At 43.8% G+C, this 16,434-nt stretch overlaps 1 protein-coding gene across 1 annotated transcript in view; it reads left to right on the top strand.

Moving 5' to 3' along the window:
- The window catches only part of LOC124162505, a 36,586-nt gene extending 20,949 nt beyond the window's left edge, over positions 1-15,637 (top strand). The window contains exons 4-7 of the mRNA XM_046539069.1: positions 4,500-4,879; positions 7,270-7,841; positions 9,280-9,942; positions 13,583-15,637. Of these exons, the coding sequence (XP_046395025.1) occupies positions 4,500-4,879; positions 7,270-7,841; positions 9,280-9,942; positions 13,583-14,027 (2,060 nt within the window). The 3' untranslated portion in view covers positions 14,028-15,637. The remainder of the gene's footprint in view (positions 1-4,499; positions 4,880-7,269; positions 7,842-9,279; positions 9,943-13,582) is intronic.
- Positions 15,638-16,434: the final 797 nt, after the last annotated feature.

Genomic DNA, 16,434 nt, shown 5'->3' with positions numbered 1-16,434 from the left:
GTTATTGTAAGTTGTACGTGATGAATATAAGAATGTGGCAGTGACTTCCAGTTTTTGATAAGAGTATTTGCCTATTTCCCACTATATTTTATGGTATATGCTAGTATATTGTTTATGGATTTACCTATATTATTGAAGTAGGTTGTAGCTTGTGTGTGTGTTGGCAGCGGAACCGATTCGCGATCTCACATGTGGATTGCGTGCAGACTGTTTTGCTGTGAATTCGTACCGTAGGACGGATAGGACTACCTTCTCCGCTAATTCGGCGTTGCCAAATACAACAGCACAGCTTACTCTAATGTCAACAGCACAGCTTACGATCGTTATCCTCCAGTATTACAAGTCTTTTACATCTCGATTTGCCGCCGACGTATAGCAATAATTTGTCTTAACAAATTCCATGAGGGTCGAGGCATCAATTTTTGGTGTCCTAACAACCCATGCCACACGCCTTAGGCGGCTTTCGGGGTATTATGTAGATGTAGATGAATTTCAGGTGTACTATTCGAACGAGTGGCAACGTTATCATCCATTTTTCTGGTAACTAAAACGTACGAAGTGAAACGCTTGTACTTCATCATCCCGATGCTGCATTATTAATATCCCAAGTAATAATCTAGGCACAATTGCATTAGGAAAACTTGCCCAAGAATAACAGAACAAAATAAAGTGACGACGAGCGGCTAAATACTCCCTCAAAACAAATTTTACACCATGCGCTCAGCGTATTTCCCAACTCCCTACGGTTGTTTAGGCACCTATGACGTCACGCCTGGCCTCGGCAACGCTCGGGTGTCTTCGCGCAGTGGTCGGCTCAGAGAAATTTTTCTCGATTTCAAATGCAATTTTTTTATTTCTTTTGATGTTGAATGGAGAAACTGAAGGTATTTTTGCGAGCCAATGGATCCATTTGACTTATTCAAAATAGTTTTTAGAGCAATCTACGACCCATGCAAGTTCCTCATTGAAATCCATGCATCATGCAAACGAAATGTATATACTTTTATTTTGTCATCCGAGAGGGTAGAATGAGTGTAGATTACCCCTTCGTCAAAACCAACGATGTTAGCACCATGCATACGGTATCTATAGCTTTATTAATGAAATGTATTATTTCCCTATGTGCGTAAATTGGCGATAAAAATACCAGTTCAGACAACCCGCATATCACCCAAGCAAATTTCTCCTCTCTACTTGCTAAGTTACGAGGAGCCCGAATCAAACTATAGAAGACAACGTGTAAGTCTAAAGATTCTAGAGAGTAGAGAATTTCCTGGACCGAACATATAATGTTGGGAACCGTCAAATGCATAAAATCAGACGACACTTGAATTTGCACAAGTTTGGCTGGGACGTAGGTGGTAGCCACTGTGCAATAAAATCTTCCAAGATTTCGAGCCGAATTTGCGGAGTTCTGCGCGCGAGTTGGGAAGCAATTAGAAGGATCAAACAGGCAATGGACAGAGGGGGTGAATGAAGGGGGGAGCAAGGGAGAGAAGACGCGGGAGACGGCGAAGTCGCGAACTTGTTGGGAGGAAATCTCGTGGAACAACACAGACGGCAGAGACAGAGCGCGAAGCGAGAGCACAAAGAACTAACACGACTGGAGAACAAAGAAGCACTAGAACTTCCTGTAATTACGAACTTGGATGATGAATTGAGAAACAGCCTAACGTCAAAGAGTTTGCAAAGGCGTATGAGTCAACCCATGGGGCAACCCGTGTAGTATGTGTAGAATACACGGAATTAAATTTCACGACAAGCATTCACAAGACCACGGGTTTAATAACAAAACTTAGAACTCATATTTCGACAGTTGTTGGTAATTCGCTTGCGAAACCTACTCTTTCTAATTAAATCGTAATTATTTAGCCATTACTTAATTTCATTCGGAGAAACTTTTTGTCCACAAATATGCCTCGAGGAATTTTATTCCCAAAGCTCCGAATACAGCTCTCATAGGCCATTTTAAATCGGGATATTCAACAAATTCAACAATTAAACGTACACAAACAACCATACCCTGGTTAAGGGGAACTTACCCAGTCGGGACTCGAACCCGCGACCTCATGTTTGGCAGGCGAGGACTTTACCCGCCGCCACCGAGACCGGCCAACGTATGATCTTTAAAACCTGTTTGTTGTTTATTGTCGATTGCCATGGAGTTTAAAATATAAATAGACGCGTATCTGTTCTCCGATCCGCCGCTTCCCCCTAGAACTATCCACGGTAACAAATAAATATTTTTTTCGCCCTTCCGTCGAGAAGTTGATGACGCCACGAGTTCGTGCCGGGAGGGTCACAGCTACTCCTCCTCCTTCTCCAGCATCGGCCTCCCGTGGTTTGCTATCGTTTATATTCTCGTGAGTGATACTTTCCCTCAATATTCTCCATAAACTAACAAAAGAAACCAGAATTCTAATGACGTCAGTAACACATAAAAGAGTTGGCGACGACATTCGCTTTTTTTGTATTTTTAGCTTATGAAAGGATATCTCATTGAGGAATATCCATTTTTCGCCGTAACATATGTTTCCCTTCCAATTATAGAATTGTTTCAATGAATCGTAATTTCGGGTCCAAGTGAACGACATTACTATAACTTTATTATATTTTATTATTATTAGCTATTGCTTTTTGCGCGCATGAGACAGAGAAAGGCCATATATTACTTCACTGAGTTCGATGCCTGAAGTGTCCGGCAGAAACAATCGCCTATCGTCACCAAGGATACGCTCTGCATTTAGGGCCAAAATAATTTTTAGCGTTGGTGATGGTTTTCCGGGTTTACACCGCGTTGATACATGTTTTGCGGACGACAGTTTCGGGCGCGTTCCAGCTCCCGTCTTCGGGTCCAAATGATCTGCAAATCATTTGGACCCGAAGACGGGAGCTGGAACGCGCCCGAAACTGTCGTCCGCAAAACATGTATCAACGCGGTGTAAACCCGGAAAACCATCACCAAATAACTAACCGCGGAAGCCTCCGTAATAATTTTTAGCGTTGTTAACTTTAGTCCACTCGAGGGCGAATATAAGGGAAGGGGCCCAGGACGGCTCGCTGTCTCCCCCCTCCACCCCCAAAATTAGGATCTACGTATGACAGTGCCCCCATACATTACAATTGGTAGATAGTCTATAAGCTTAACTGAGTCATTGTATAGCAGCAGCTATGTTTGCATTGAAGTATATCACATAGGCCCATTCCTATCTAGACTTGAATTTCGGTTTGTATAAAAAAAATTGCAATAAATTTAAATGAAGCTTAAGTGAACGAAAACTTATCCTCACAGCTTTGTGGAAAAAATTTACGTTTACTCGACGCCACCTGTCATTCTTATGAAGAACTATCCGCAAACTGTCGCATGCATTGTATTGAAATCGAGGTAAGCTGTGTGTGAGCTATTTCGGTGTCTCTTCTCAATTCCATAATATATCCAAATTATGTTTCATTCCAAGGTGTCTTATTATTCATGATACACGATTAGCGTCCAGAGGCCCGATGATTCGCTCTTTCGAACGAATGACTGTACAGACGCTTTTTCTTAAAAACATTGGCCTTAAACAGCCTTAGCTAGCGCCAAATCCGAGAAGATTTTATCAATTCCTTAGAAAAGTCCAAGCAGGCACGATAGCCTCTCGTCACCAAGGTTACTCCCTGCATTGCGGCCCAACCAAACGGTGGTTACCACCAGCGGAGCAGTGAGGGGGGGTTTGGGGGATAAACCCCTTCCCCCCAGAGCTCAGAGAAATTTTTTAGTTCAATCCATTTCACTTGATCAAATTGATATTACTAATAGAATAGTGTAAGGATCAATAAGATATCCCTCATAAAGCCGTAAAACTCACCATTTTCAACCATTTATCCTAAAATTCCGCAATTTATTAATCTCGCACCTACCGCTTATCCTGGTGGGTATTCCATACCCCCCACACACCCCGATATTGGTTGCACCTAAACCCTCCCCCCCCCCTGCCTTCATTCTAAGCTGCACCACTGGATACCACCACCGGTTACCCATGAAGTCGTATTGCTACTTGAGAACTTGCCAATGTATGAGTACTATTGGTGTGCGTGCATACCGGTGTGTATTTCATGGACGTATTCGTACAAGTTCAGTGGCGCCGACTCCATGGGGCCTGAGGGGGCCCGAGCCCCCTCAAAGATTCGTTTGGGGGGGCGGAGCCCCCTCAATAATTCAAGAAAATAATTAAGTTAAATTATGCTTTGTGAAATCACATAAATATTTTTGTTATTTTTATTTCCCATGTTTGACGATAGTTACCTTTTAAGATAAATTCAACAATGTGTATTGAAACAAATAATTATAAGGTTAAGCAGGTTAACTGAATCAAGTGGTGTGAATCATGGTAGTGTTTCGGTGCTGCGACACACTGAATTTAACGTCTTCCCGGGGCAAGACCTCCGATATGGGCCCCCCCAATATTTTTTATAAGTCGGTACCCCTGCGTACAACTCCCGTCTCCCTTCTGTTCCAGCGTACCTGAAGGAGTGGGGTCGCCCTCAGTCGTCGAATGGCGGCGGTGGCGGTTGGCGCGGCGGGGCTTGGGCGGTCGCCGCGACCGCCGTGGCCGCTGGGCTCCTCCTCCTCATCCTCGCCGCCCTGCTTGCGCTCTTGGCCAACAGGCAGCGCCACAAGCGTCGCCAGAGAATGCTGGTGTCGGGTGCGGAGCCCACCGACGACGTCTCCGCGCTAGCATCTTCGGAAGCGGGACGCGCCGCACCCCTAGACGACGAGGAGCAGCACGCGACGGACGCGGCCGGCGGCGGGAGGGGCACCGCCAACAGGAGGCAGGTGTTCGAATCCGGAGCGTGCACCAATCTAGGCTACGAGGCCACGGGCGAAGGTGACGCCAAGGTGAGCCTCTCACGAGAGCAACTGTGAGTGGGAGAGTGACAGTTAGGGCTGCGAATGCAAGTCGAAGCAATCGCAGTCGACCATTTCAACTGGAGGATTCTCCAGTCGGCCGCTAGATGGCCCACCGGGCGTTCAACTGAGTTACCATGGACACCATTAGAAGTCACTGAAAGTGGAGCGATCCCAATTTCATTCATCAAAATCAATAATATTTTACGCTTTTAACCGACATTTATTTTCGATGTGTTTCGATCCACCACGCATTTAAATTAGCTTTCAAAAGTCACCACTCGCGTCCCCGACGGACATGACGATCCGAATTTCACGGAGAAATAATTTCCAAATAAGGATTTCAACTGAAATTTTAATTTTTTTATCATGTGATCCATCAACTTCACAACCTTAAAATGCTATTCCTCGCGATATCAAATGCTGCACTGCTAATGTTGAGAATGCATGGGTCGCTCTGCGTTTATCACCTTGCTTCGGGCATCGATTAAAATGCGCCCATTGTGGCATGACCAGAAATCAAGTTTCATCTATACGTTCTGACTCCATTCTATTCTCCCCTCGAATTCGTGTCTAGATCACCAGGCGAGCAACAAGTGGGAGAGAGGTCAAATTGGGTGTCCACGTCCAATTCGACTGCCTCGGAAGTCCACCACGAACAGCTACAGAGCTGGACTCATGCAGTCGCGTGCACAAATGGAATTTGTGGGTGATTCTAAGGTGCCGGCTCTCAGTCACTCGAATCTCAAACGCGTGGAATTCGCATGAAAACCTTCAGTATCTTGGAACCGCTTTTCAGTGTATAGTCGGGTTCATGTAATGTGAGAGGGAAAGGAAAGGAATGCGAAGACGAGCTTGAAAACAACTTAGCCGTGGAGTGGAAGTTGAATAGCAGCGAGTCGTCCATAGCGTAGCATCGGATGAACATTTACTCGTGACTCAATTTTCAAACAGTCTCCGTCCTGCTGTTACTAGTGCGATGGCGATCTTAGAACAACTTTCTGGGGACCGCCAAAATTGCCTCCGCTTTTGCAGATGAGATTTCAAACATTCCAACCATTTGCCACGTTACATAGGTTTCCGTGAACTCTCACGAAATCAACAAATGAATATACCCACCGTTCAACCCACTACGCTTCTGCGATCCCCATTCAGTCCGATAGTAACGATAAAAAAGCATTTACCAAAAACGTGTATCATCAGGTGTCAATTTCAACAACGGGCTCTCAGCCCTGACGCTCTCGTGAGTTTCACTTTTGTGATAGCATGTTTTTTTTTCACTGATACTGCCGGAATAAATATTTATCTTTACCTAATATCAGAAATATCGTGTTCTCGTTTTGAGCGTGAAACGAAATACAAAGTACATCAAAAGAAAAATAAGCTAAATAATAAAGTAATAAAAAGTAATAGAATAAATAAAAAGTAATAAAAAGGGATTAATTCCAACTTTAATTCAGTAAATTTGTAAGCTGCCATGTCTTACTTGCTACATCTTCTTCATAGTTCAAGGTTTTGTCTGCATGAAACGTTTTGCTGAAATTTCCCTTGTCGTTCTCGACCTCAACACAATGAGAAAAAGGATGACTAAAGTAACGTGTAATTGTGGCTTTAAGCAGCTGGAAGTTAACGGTGGATTTCACGCGATTTTGATAAACGTGGCACCTGCCATTGGTCAACCACCAACTTTTCACCAGACTTTCCACCGGACTATCTAGACCATCCATTTCTCCCTGGGATTGCGGGTCGAGTCGGAAGACTCTCTAAATGGGAGTGGAAGGAAGCTCACTTCAAGCAGAAAAACAAAATTTACAATAAAAATTACCACAGAATCGACTCGCTTTCTTCAAAATACTTCAATTGTTGTCTAAACGAATCATGGAATGTTATATTTACCAGAAGTCAACGTAATACGGAGTCAAAATTACTGTTCATCGTCATTCTACCATTGGTACTTCTACCTGATGAAATAGAATTTTTTTGGCGATGTAAATCACTCAAAAACTTAATCAACAAGAAAATGGCGATATTTTCAAGTGCAATAGGATAAAAATTCAGTCGACCTATCCATTGTGGAAGTGCATGGCATGCATATAAGAAAATACGAGAATTGGCTTAACTGGTTACATAATAGGACTTGGAAACTCAATTATCTTTTTCCGACTGGTGGGATAAGGTCACCCCAAAGTAGACAACGGTGATACTAAAAAATACATAGTTTCCATAATAAAATGCATACTTTTTTAAGTTTAGAAAACCGTTAGCATTATTTTCATTCATATTTGTGTTCGTTCAATATGGTTTGCAATAAGTAACGTCTCCTTCCATTAGCAGATATGTATGTTCTTAATATAACATCGTGTCCTTTTAAATGTTTTCAGCGCGTCATCCGCCCCGCGGGTGCGTCCAAAGGCTCGTGGCTCCCTAAGCACAGTGACGTGTTCCCGGCGCCATCGGCGCCACCCAGGCGCCCGGAATCGGCCGTGTCCCTGGACGGAGAGCGCCACCCTCGCTGGAGCGGACGGAAGGCCCAGTTCGCGAGCCCACCGCACCCGGAGGAGCGGCGCCACCCGCCCTCCTCGCTGGAGCACCACCACCGCCGCCTGGAGACGGGCCAGGAAGAGAGCGAAGAGTACCACGGTCGCCATGGCACCACGACGGCGGGTGCCAGGGAAGGAGTGGACTCGGAGGAGTGGTATGGAGGTGGGGGAATACTGCGGGCGTCTTCTAGCAAGCAGCGGGGGAGGGGGGGAGAGCGGGGGAGGAGGAAACGAAGGACATCTGCCGGGAGGGGCGCGAACCAACAGCAGCAGCGCCACCTGTCTGCGGCGCGAGTGGACGAGGCGTTCAGGGGGGTGATGACGTCACCCAGTCCCCCTCCCCCTGACGAAGACCTCATCGGGGTGTCGGACGGAGAGCAGGACTGGACCGCATCCCCACTCCCCATACACAGGTACCCATGACAGATTCACTCTGAAGAATTATATGAAGAGAGGTGACGTTTTGCAGGCATTCCATGCGGATCGTGCAGATGAAGGCAACTTCACAGGTCGCTTGATGCATCTCCTTCAATGTTTCGGCAACTAATCTTGTTGTCGTCCTTAGAGACTGAGTGTAGTGCAGTTTGATATCCGTTAAACGCACGTTTCGATGCTTTGAGTGGCGAGTTCAATAAACCATCCAGCCTAATGGCATTTAAAGTTTTAAAAAATAGTAACCACTATCATTGTAGAGAATCTCTTGTGTGAAAAAGAAAACTTGAACATATAATATGCTCAATGCACATTGAAATTGGGTACATTTTTCCATTAATAGTTTCTTAACAGCAAAATTTCATTTTTTTCGAATATTAGTCACGATTCTTTTTTGGTAAGTCTCTGCTTCGGGGAACAAATTATCATAGTTTTTATTTCGAACCTGGTTGACCTTTCGGTGAGGAGATTAGTTCTTCCTGACCAATCCGGTTCAAGATCGATCTCCATGTTTGCCTGAGGTGGAATCCTATATCTATCATTAATTTAATCTATACATTGTCTCAGTCGCGACTGTCTCTGTCCCAAAGCCTAACGGATAGTACGTCACAATATTGTTGTCTCGTCAAAGTGAACCTCGAGGTCGTGAAGGAGGCTATGTTCTGCGACCTCTGACTGGTCTGTTGTCATCTGGTAATTAATTTTATCCTGACGATGACAGTATGTGTTGAAACTCAGGTCTTTTTATAATTAACACTTATAAAGTGCAATCTGCAAGTTTTGTTATTTCCACTAACTTCTTCACACAATTACCTCTTAAACCGATAGATTTTTTATAATAATTTAATTGACCATCTGTTTCTCCCTATAAATTTAGTAAGCTCATTTTCTCTAGAATTCAGGTACTTATGAGTGGTATTTTGCTTATTAAGAAAGAAATTTGATTGTGAATTGTGAAGATTTTGGAATTCTGTAGTCATTTTTTCATTCGTTTTCCATCCGTGTTATGCTAGATATAACCGTGAATCGCAAAAGCATACATCTCGAGACGAAAAATAATGTGGATATGAATCGTAATTGAGAAGTTGACTCCGGAAACGACGTCGATGCGACTAAGGGAGGCAACACAACTCAATCTCCTTTATACCTTAATTTTCATGATTATAGCGCGTGAAAATATTTATTTTTAAAATGTCAAAATTATTTTGCATTTCGTGAAAACTACTTTAATTTACTTTTAATTTCCATCTTGTATTTGACGTATTTTTTCAATGAATTTTGCAAATTAATTTATTCTGGCATTTTAACGAATAGCACCAATGCTACTAATGCTATTTCATGATTGCATAAACTTCTTGATTACGCGCACTTTCATTTTAAATGGATTTTCCAAATGACTTCACGCCATGTTATTCGCAGGTCCATGGCCAGCCCCACGTCGTACCTCTCGATGCCATCTGTGAGGGCCTTCCCCAAGGGTGCCAATATCCCCGAGCCCCTGGCGCTCGTCCTGGCGGAAGGGAACGGCCGTCATCCAGTGGCCAGGGACTCCGTGAGCATCCGCCACTTGGATGTCTACCCGGAGGCGTCTGCCTTCGAGCCCCAGAGGAGGAACAAGGGGGGGGCCTTGTCCCAGCAGGGGCCCTCTGGGAGCGGCCTATCGAGGCGGTCCCGCCACGGCAGCATAGACGGTCAGGACCCCGGGGTGCTGGGGCCCAAAGTGTTCGAGGTGGTGCGTCGCCAGAGGGAGCTGGTGCGCGAGGGTGCACTCATTGTTGGCGGTAGCAGCACCCTGCAACACCACCACCACCGCCGCCGCACCCCGGAGGACAACCTGATCCTTCCGCTGGGCGAGGGCGCGAGGCTGAGGCGGAGGTTCCACGACCTGCTCGACGACACCCTGATCCTGTTCGGCAAGCGGTACGGCGAGCAGACCACCAAGACGGAGGCGCTGGACGGGGGCAGCACCGTCGCAGCGGCGGACGACCACAGGAGATCCTCGCAACAGCAGCAGCAGCAGCGCCACCTGCCGCCGCCTGGACCATCTCGGGTGGACTTCCGATCTCAATCGGCCTACGCAAGGTGCTGATAACTACACACACACACACATACACTCCTACACACGTAGAGAAAGAGGGCCCCGACGAAAATGACCGCATTAAAAATAGGATGCGGAAAATGTGTATCCAGTTCAAAGGCATCAGGCTCAACTGTGTGGGAGTTGATATTCGAAAAGGAAAAGAAGACTTTGTTGACTTCCACTGATTTATTTCGTCGGTACGACGTGTTTCGATCCACAGAGGTCATTATCATGTACAACAAATTTGAATATTAAGCAAACATATATACTCCTTGAAGGGAAAGGGGGAGAGGGCGGAAGGAGTGGGTGTCAGGAGGGGGAGGGAGTTGTTGGGTTGGGAACCCCAAGTGGAGGTTGCAATGAGAATTGGGAAAAAACCAACCGTTGGAGGACGGCGCCGGTGAGACGGAGGGAGGGGTTATAGGGAGAGGTTGTTGACTAGGAAAGGTTTTCCCGTGAGTTGGGATTAAGGAAGAGGTAGGTAATTAGTAGGTGTGGAGTGGGGTGGTAGGGTTCTGGATTTTTGTCCATCCGTGATGTTAAGAGATACTTGTAGGAGTGGGGAAAACCTTTCAAAAATGAAGCCGTCTAGTAATTGACCGTTGGTCATATGCCTCCTTATTTCTAGCTATTCCATTTTGTCCAACTTCCTCCCTTTCTTCTCTAAATGTAGTATCTCCGGTACAAAGTCGCTTCCATGGTTTTCTTCCCAAAGATGTTTCGCGAAATTGGACTGCGCCAGATTGCAATTAAGGCAGCACCTCTTATGTCTGCAACTCTTCTATCAGGAAGCCAACGAAGTCTCCTTTTCATTTTGTACATCCCGTATTTTCGGGTGTACGCCGCACACACTATATCGACTGTTGGCCGAGGTTTATTGGCCATCGCTGGTCAAATTTTCCATTTTGAGATCGAAGAGGTGAACCTCAATTACAACCCCTCGTTCATTTATTTGACACCTTATTCACCAGATTCGTTAAAGCATCTTTACGATATTTTGAGTACAACTTTTCAAACTGACACTTCCTATTCCATTTTGATTTTTGGTCCTAGTTCTTGCTTCCAGTTATTAATTTAGTGATTCCCTTGGATTGGATTTTTTTTTAAATCTTTAGATGGATGGATTAGCATAAAGGCAACAGACGAAGTGAAGTACCTGGGAGTTACGATAACCTCGAACCTCACGTGGGAAACACATATAAGGAATATTTGCGGCATAGCCCTGGAGAAATTAGGATTCGTCAAGGGTATTGTGGGATGATTTTCGGATGAGAAAGTAAAAGAAAGGTGCTATTTCGCTCTCGTCCGACCGCACCTTGAATATGCAGCGAGTGTATGGTATTCGGTGCAAAAAGACTTAATCCGCGAACTGAATAAAATACAAAGGAAGGCTACGCGTTTCGTCAAAAACTGCTACGGACGTACAGACAGCGTTACGCAGATGTTAAGCGAATTAGGCTGGGAGCCGCTGGAGACTCGGAGGCTGCGCGCTAGGCTTAGATTGCTTGAACAATTGAGAATGGATACCTTTAAGAGCGACACGGAGAACGTAATATTAGAGCCACACTATATTTATAAGTCCCATAGAAACGATAAATTAAGAGAGATGTTTTGCCGAACGGATAGATATGGGAATTCGTTTTTTCCCCGAACCATAAAAGACTTCAGTAAACGGTAGTCCCAACTTCGTTAGAGCACTTCATTTTTTTAGCTGTAAACGGCTGGTGTCCTAACACCCCCTGCCACACGCCTTTTAGGCGGTTTGCGGGGTATTATGTAGATGTAGATGGTTGTTCCCAGCTTATTATGAAATTTATTTCCCCTTGATAAGAGAAATTTGGAGTGTTGAAACTGGTCGAGGTTGTCCCGAGTAAATTTCTGTCGAATTGACAAAGTTATCAATAAATTTATTTAGCCGCAAGCAAATTCCACAAACTTAACTCACAAAAACTATCGAGGGCATAAGGAATGGAGATAATAATGGCTGTATTCGGCCGCACATGAGACATTCGCCAGGGTTGAGAGGTAAAATCACGAATATTACAAAAGAGCATCCTCAAGTCTGCCTCTAAATGTGTTGTCAGCCACCGCGGATTTGAATGGGTTTGCAGAAGTCGCCACTCGCGTCGCTGACGGAAAAATTGAACCGAGTTTCACGCAAATAAGGTATAAATTAGGGGTACTAACCGAAATGTATACACATGATGATTTAATCCACCAAATTCATAACTTTTCAATGCTAACACTCGCAATTGGGAACTATATACCGCAAAATATTGGAAAAGAGTGGATCGCATTGCACTCATCACCGCGCCGCGGACATTTTTGAAAGCCGATTAAAATGCGACCAAATTGGCAACAGAAATCATCCGGCTGTGGGATGGAATTGGGCCTTCTCTATGCAGTACCCAAGGGGGAAAACCCTGTCGTAAACCTTCTCGCCCACACGCGCCGCCGCCTTCTTAAGCCAGATTTACGGAATAAAATTATCAATTAATTAGAAAGCACTTTGCGTGATATTTATGAGTACGCATACGCCAATGTAAATACGTTAATAGAAGCATTAAATCAGGCACCTAGCTCAATTAACGGGCGAAATATTAGTGCGAAGGACTTTGGTCGATTTTGAATTACCGGGAAAATTGGCGTGACAAATGGAATGCGCGACATCGTAGTCAATTTTTTCATGTTTTTCGTCCGTGATTTGTTACTTCTAACCATGAATCACGGACTAATACATCTCGGGATGTAAAATAGCATGGATATACAATGGAATTAAGAAGTTAATTCCGGAAAAGATATCGATGCGGCTTAACACAACAGCTCAAATTATTTCTACACAATGGATCTGGCATTTTGCCGCTAGTTCTGCAGAAGAATGAAATATGGCGATAAGTACGCGTTATTCTTTTCTATAAACGCCCGACACCTTTGAAGCTAATTTTCGTTAAGAGCATAATTCAAATTTATTGCTAATTTTGTAATGAACCTGCCTCAACAAAAATAAGGGTGGTTGCGGCAGAGGGCCAATCTCTGGGCTAGGCGGGCGAGCAACGGGTGTGTCTCTACCTTCTTGATCTGGGCGCTGCTTCATCGTTCCGTGCGACGAGCAATGCGGCTGTTTGCACGATGAATTTTTAAGAAGTGAAAGCGCTCTCTACTGCAAGTTATGCAATACACATTACACACGAGTCTTTGGAGGTTGCCTATGTCACAGGATGTATTTTCAACCTAGGCCCTGGGTTAAAAAAATTACTAGCTCTCACTTATTTTAGTGTTTAACGGATAAAATAAGTAATTATAGACAAAGTAAATTAACCAAAATAGTTTTCACTCATGTTAACCATTGAGGTGTGAGGTGCTTGCCCAAGACCTTCCACAACGGTTAGGTTAATGTTTGACTTTCATTAATTATTTCACTATAAGTGGATTTCACCATACTTAAATCCAAATAAACCAAGTATTTTATTTACAGCCAGTGAAAATTTTTCAAATTGGCTTTTATACTCACAATTTCAGGATAAATTCTTATTTTTCCTTTGATTTCGATTCGATTTCTACCCTCAAGAACTGATGGAGCAGAGAGCCAAACCAACTAGGTAATCCTGAATTTGTCATTTGTTTATCACCTTGCCGAAATAGGGCGGAGGAGCCTCTCCTGGGATACATGGAAAGGCCGCCGAGACCAAAGACTTCGTTGTCCCGTCCCCTCACCTCAGACTCCGGAGGGAATGCTTGGGGCGGTGGCACGGGAGCGCCTCGGAGGGTGCGCGTGGCGTCGGCCGGCCCCAGGGGCGCATGGGGCCCAACAGACGACTCACCTAGCAGCAGCGGAAGGGTCTCCTCGACGCTGGGCCTCTTCGCCCGTCCCGTGAGCGCCGGCCCCTACCACCACCACCACCACACCCACGTGACATCCATCCCAGCGTCCGTGCCCCACGACTCCCCCCCCCCACCAGCCCCATCTATGGACACGACCCTCGTGACGGTCGACCCCCAGATGCCCTCGTCCGACCCTGCCATCCCTCTCATCCAAGCCATCAAGGCCGAGCTGAGGAAATTCCACTCCAACGACACGCCGTCGTAGTGGGTGGGCACGGGTGCGCATCAAGTATGTAATGCTCAAACGTTCGAATACACCTCATGTTTCAAAACAATTACAGTGTGATCTTGATAATTCAACGCAAATGCAACCACGACATGGCCAGCATTTTGAAATACAAAATTGATGGAAATGTGCTGGAGAAAACTATGACTCCCCAAAATTTATTTTAAAACATTAATTCAGAAATCAAATTTTGCTGCACCAACTCTCTCCCTATGGCTACCTCGGGAACGAGTTTGTCTTAGTGGATCTTATTTTTGTACATTACTTTTTCTTTTTCCAATGTGTAGGAAGTTGTGGTTACAGGAGGTCTTGTCAACATAACTCACACGACCTCCTGTAACCATATCTTCACACAGATTGTATAAGGAAAGACCAGATACACACCTACTCCACAAATAATGAGAAATTCTTGCTGTGCATTGATAAATCTATCAATTAAAATTGATAGAATTATTTGAGCTGAGTGGAGGACAGGGACGTTGGATTACTGGATGTGTCAGATTATTGTAAGGCCAGATTACGGAGGTTGTACTGTAGTACACTTTTACCAATGCCTACCAACTTTCAGGGCACATATAGAATTGATTACGAATTGAATATGCTCTCTCCAATATACTCAATGCTAGTGGAACCAAACTAAGTGTCCAGAGAAGATGTGCATCAATTATAAATTCAACTTATTGGCTTCATTCTCTATCATTTTCTTCACACAAACAATAATGCCTTTTGGTGTGAGAAGTAAGGTCCCTTATAAAAACTCTGCTGTTATGTATTAGCAAGCTCATAATATTGACCAAAATGGAAAATTCATTTGTCTGCGCTCAGAGAGACGGTTGGTGAGCATGCATAGGATTACATATCCACCATTTTCTTGATATAAGGTGTGGCTTAGGTTTAGCCTTTTCAAAAATAAATACATATATATACCTATACAAAAAAGGCAGCTTTTACTCAATGACGTACGTATGTATATGTTTTATGAGAGCATGTGTTCACTGATTGTGCTCAACCAGCCAATTTCAGCCTATTTCCACATTCAGATGTAGATAGAACATTCAAAATCAGTCTATGACAACCAAAAACATGCACACCCTGCAACTTTGGCTTGCTCATGACTGCCAGAGCATGTTTTTGTTAGGGTCATAGAAGGAGAAAATGGAGATCCATGGCTGTTTTCACAAGCACCAACAAAGCATGTGCCATCGCCGACATGTCTCCACACAAACTGACAATGCCTGCAGCATTAGTTAGTTCAATTTTGGACATTATTTGCAGAAAAAGTTATCTGAATATAAAACCTCTTTTTCCTCAACAACAATATCAAAGTGCTAGTGAAAGTATATTACCAAACCCACTAGATGAAAACAATTGTCTCAGGTTAGACTTCATGGAATTCGCTAATCATTGTGGTTCCAAATCAAGGATTTTGTAACTCCAAATAACTTACAATTGCATTTGGACTTTGGATTCAGCATAGAACATCATCAACAGGATCAAACATAAGGTAAAAAACACCAATCAAGGTATTTGTTACTTTTTGTATGCAGAGCTATGTTTTGTTGAATAAAATACTGTATTCCTCCGAATGTAGTCCCCCCCCCCCTAATTTTGAGGCTTTAGTTTCGGGGAAAGTTAAAAAAATGCGTTTGAATATAGTCCCCCCCTTTACTTTTACCACGGGCATTTTTGGAAAAAAGGGGGACTATATTCAGACATATACGGTATATGGAATAACAAAATCCTTGCTTTTTGATCACGATTAAACGCATAGCAAGCACCGACATTCGACTGGCCGAGTTTGCTAGAGCAGGCAAGGCCAGATATCAAAAGAAAGCTTCCTTTTGATTTCATGGCATGTATCAGGCACAAGAGCTGGTCCAGGCACTGGTCTTGCTGGTGCAACTGAAAATGGCCTAACTCTTCCATATCTCAAAAAATCCACAAAACTTTGTGGGACTTGTGTATTAAAAATATATTATTTTCAACAGCTACATATGGTGCCAAATGTGTCCAAATATATTGCAACTAAATTAAATTTAAAAATAAAAGAAACATTAAAGATTTTGAAAGCTACTGTACGTAGGCCAGAAAAGCTGACAAGTTTTCAGTTAAATTCGATACATAGCTCGAAATAACATACATTCGATACATAGCTCGACATAACCGTACAGGATGATGATCAAAGAAATCTGTATCATTGGATAATACCTATTTCAGATGCACACACATTGTTTTTTGGAGATTACTTGACCTTCGGTGTTGAGATAAGAATGCATATCAATTTTAAAAATCATTATAAATACATTAATATAATTGGTAAATTTAAATAATGCATGATAAAAATGTATACTACTTAAATAATCTATACATATCAATAAGTGGTTCA

This window comes from Ischnura elegans, chromosome 7, assembly GCF_921293095.1.
Source record: "Ischnura elegans chromosome 7, ioIscEleg1.1, whole genome shotgun sequence".
Lineage (NCBI taxonomy): Eukaryota > Metazoa > Arthropoda > Insecta > Odonata > Coenagrionidae > Ischnura > Ischnura elegans.
The sequence above is the reverse complement of the archived record's forward strand: the minus strand, read 5'-3'. Positions and strand labels throughout refer to the sequence as shown.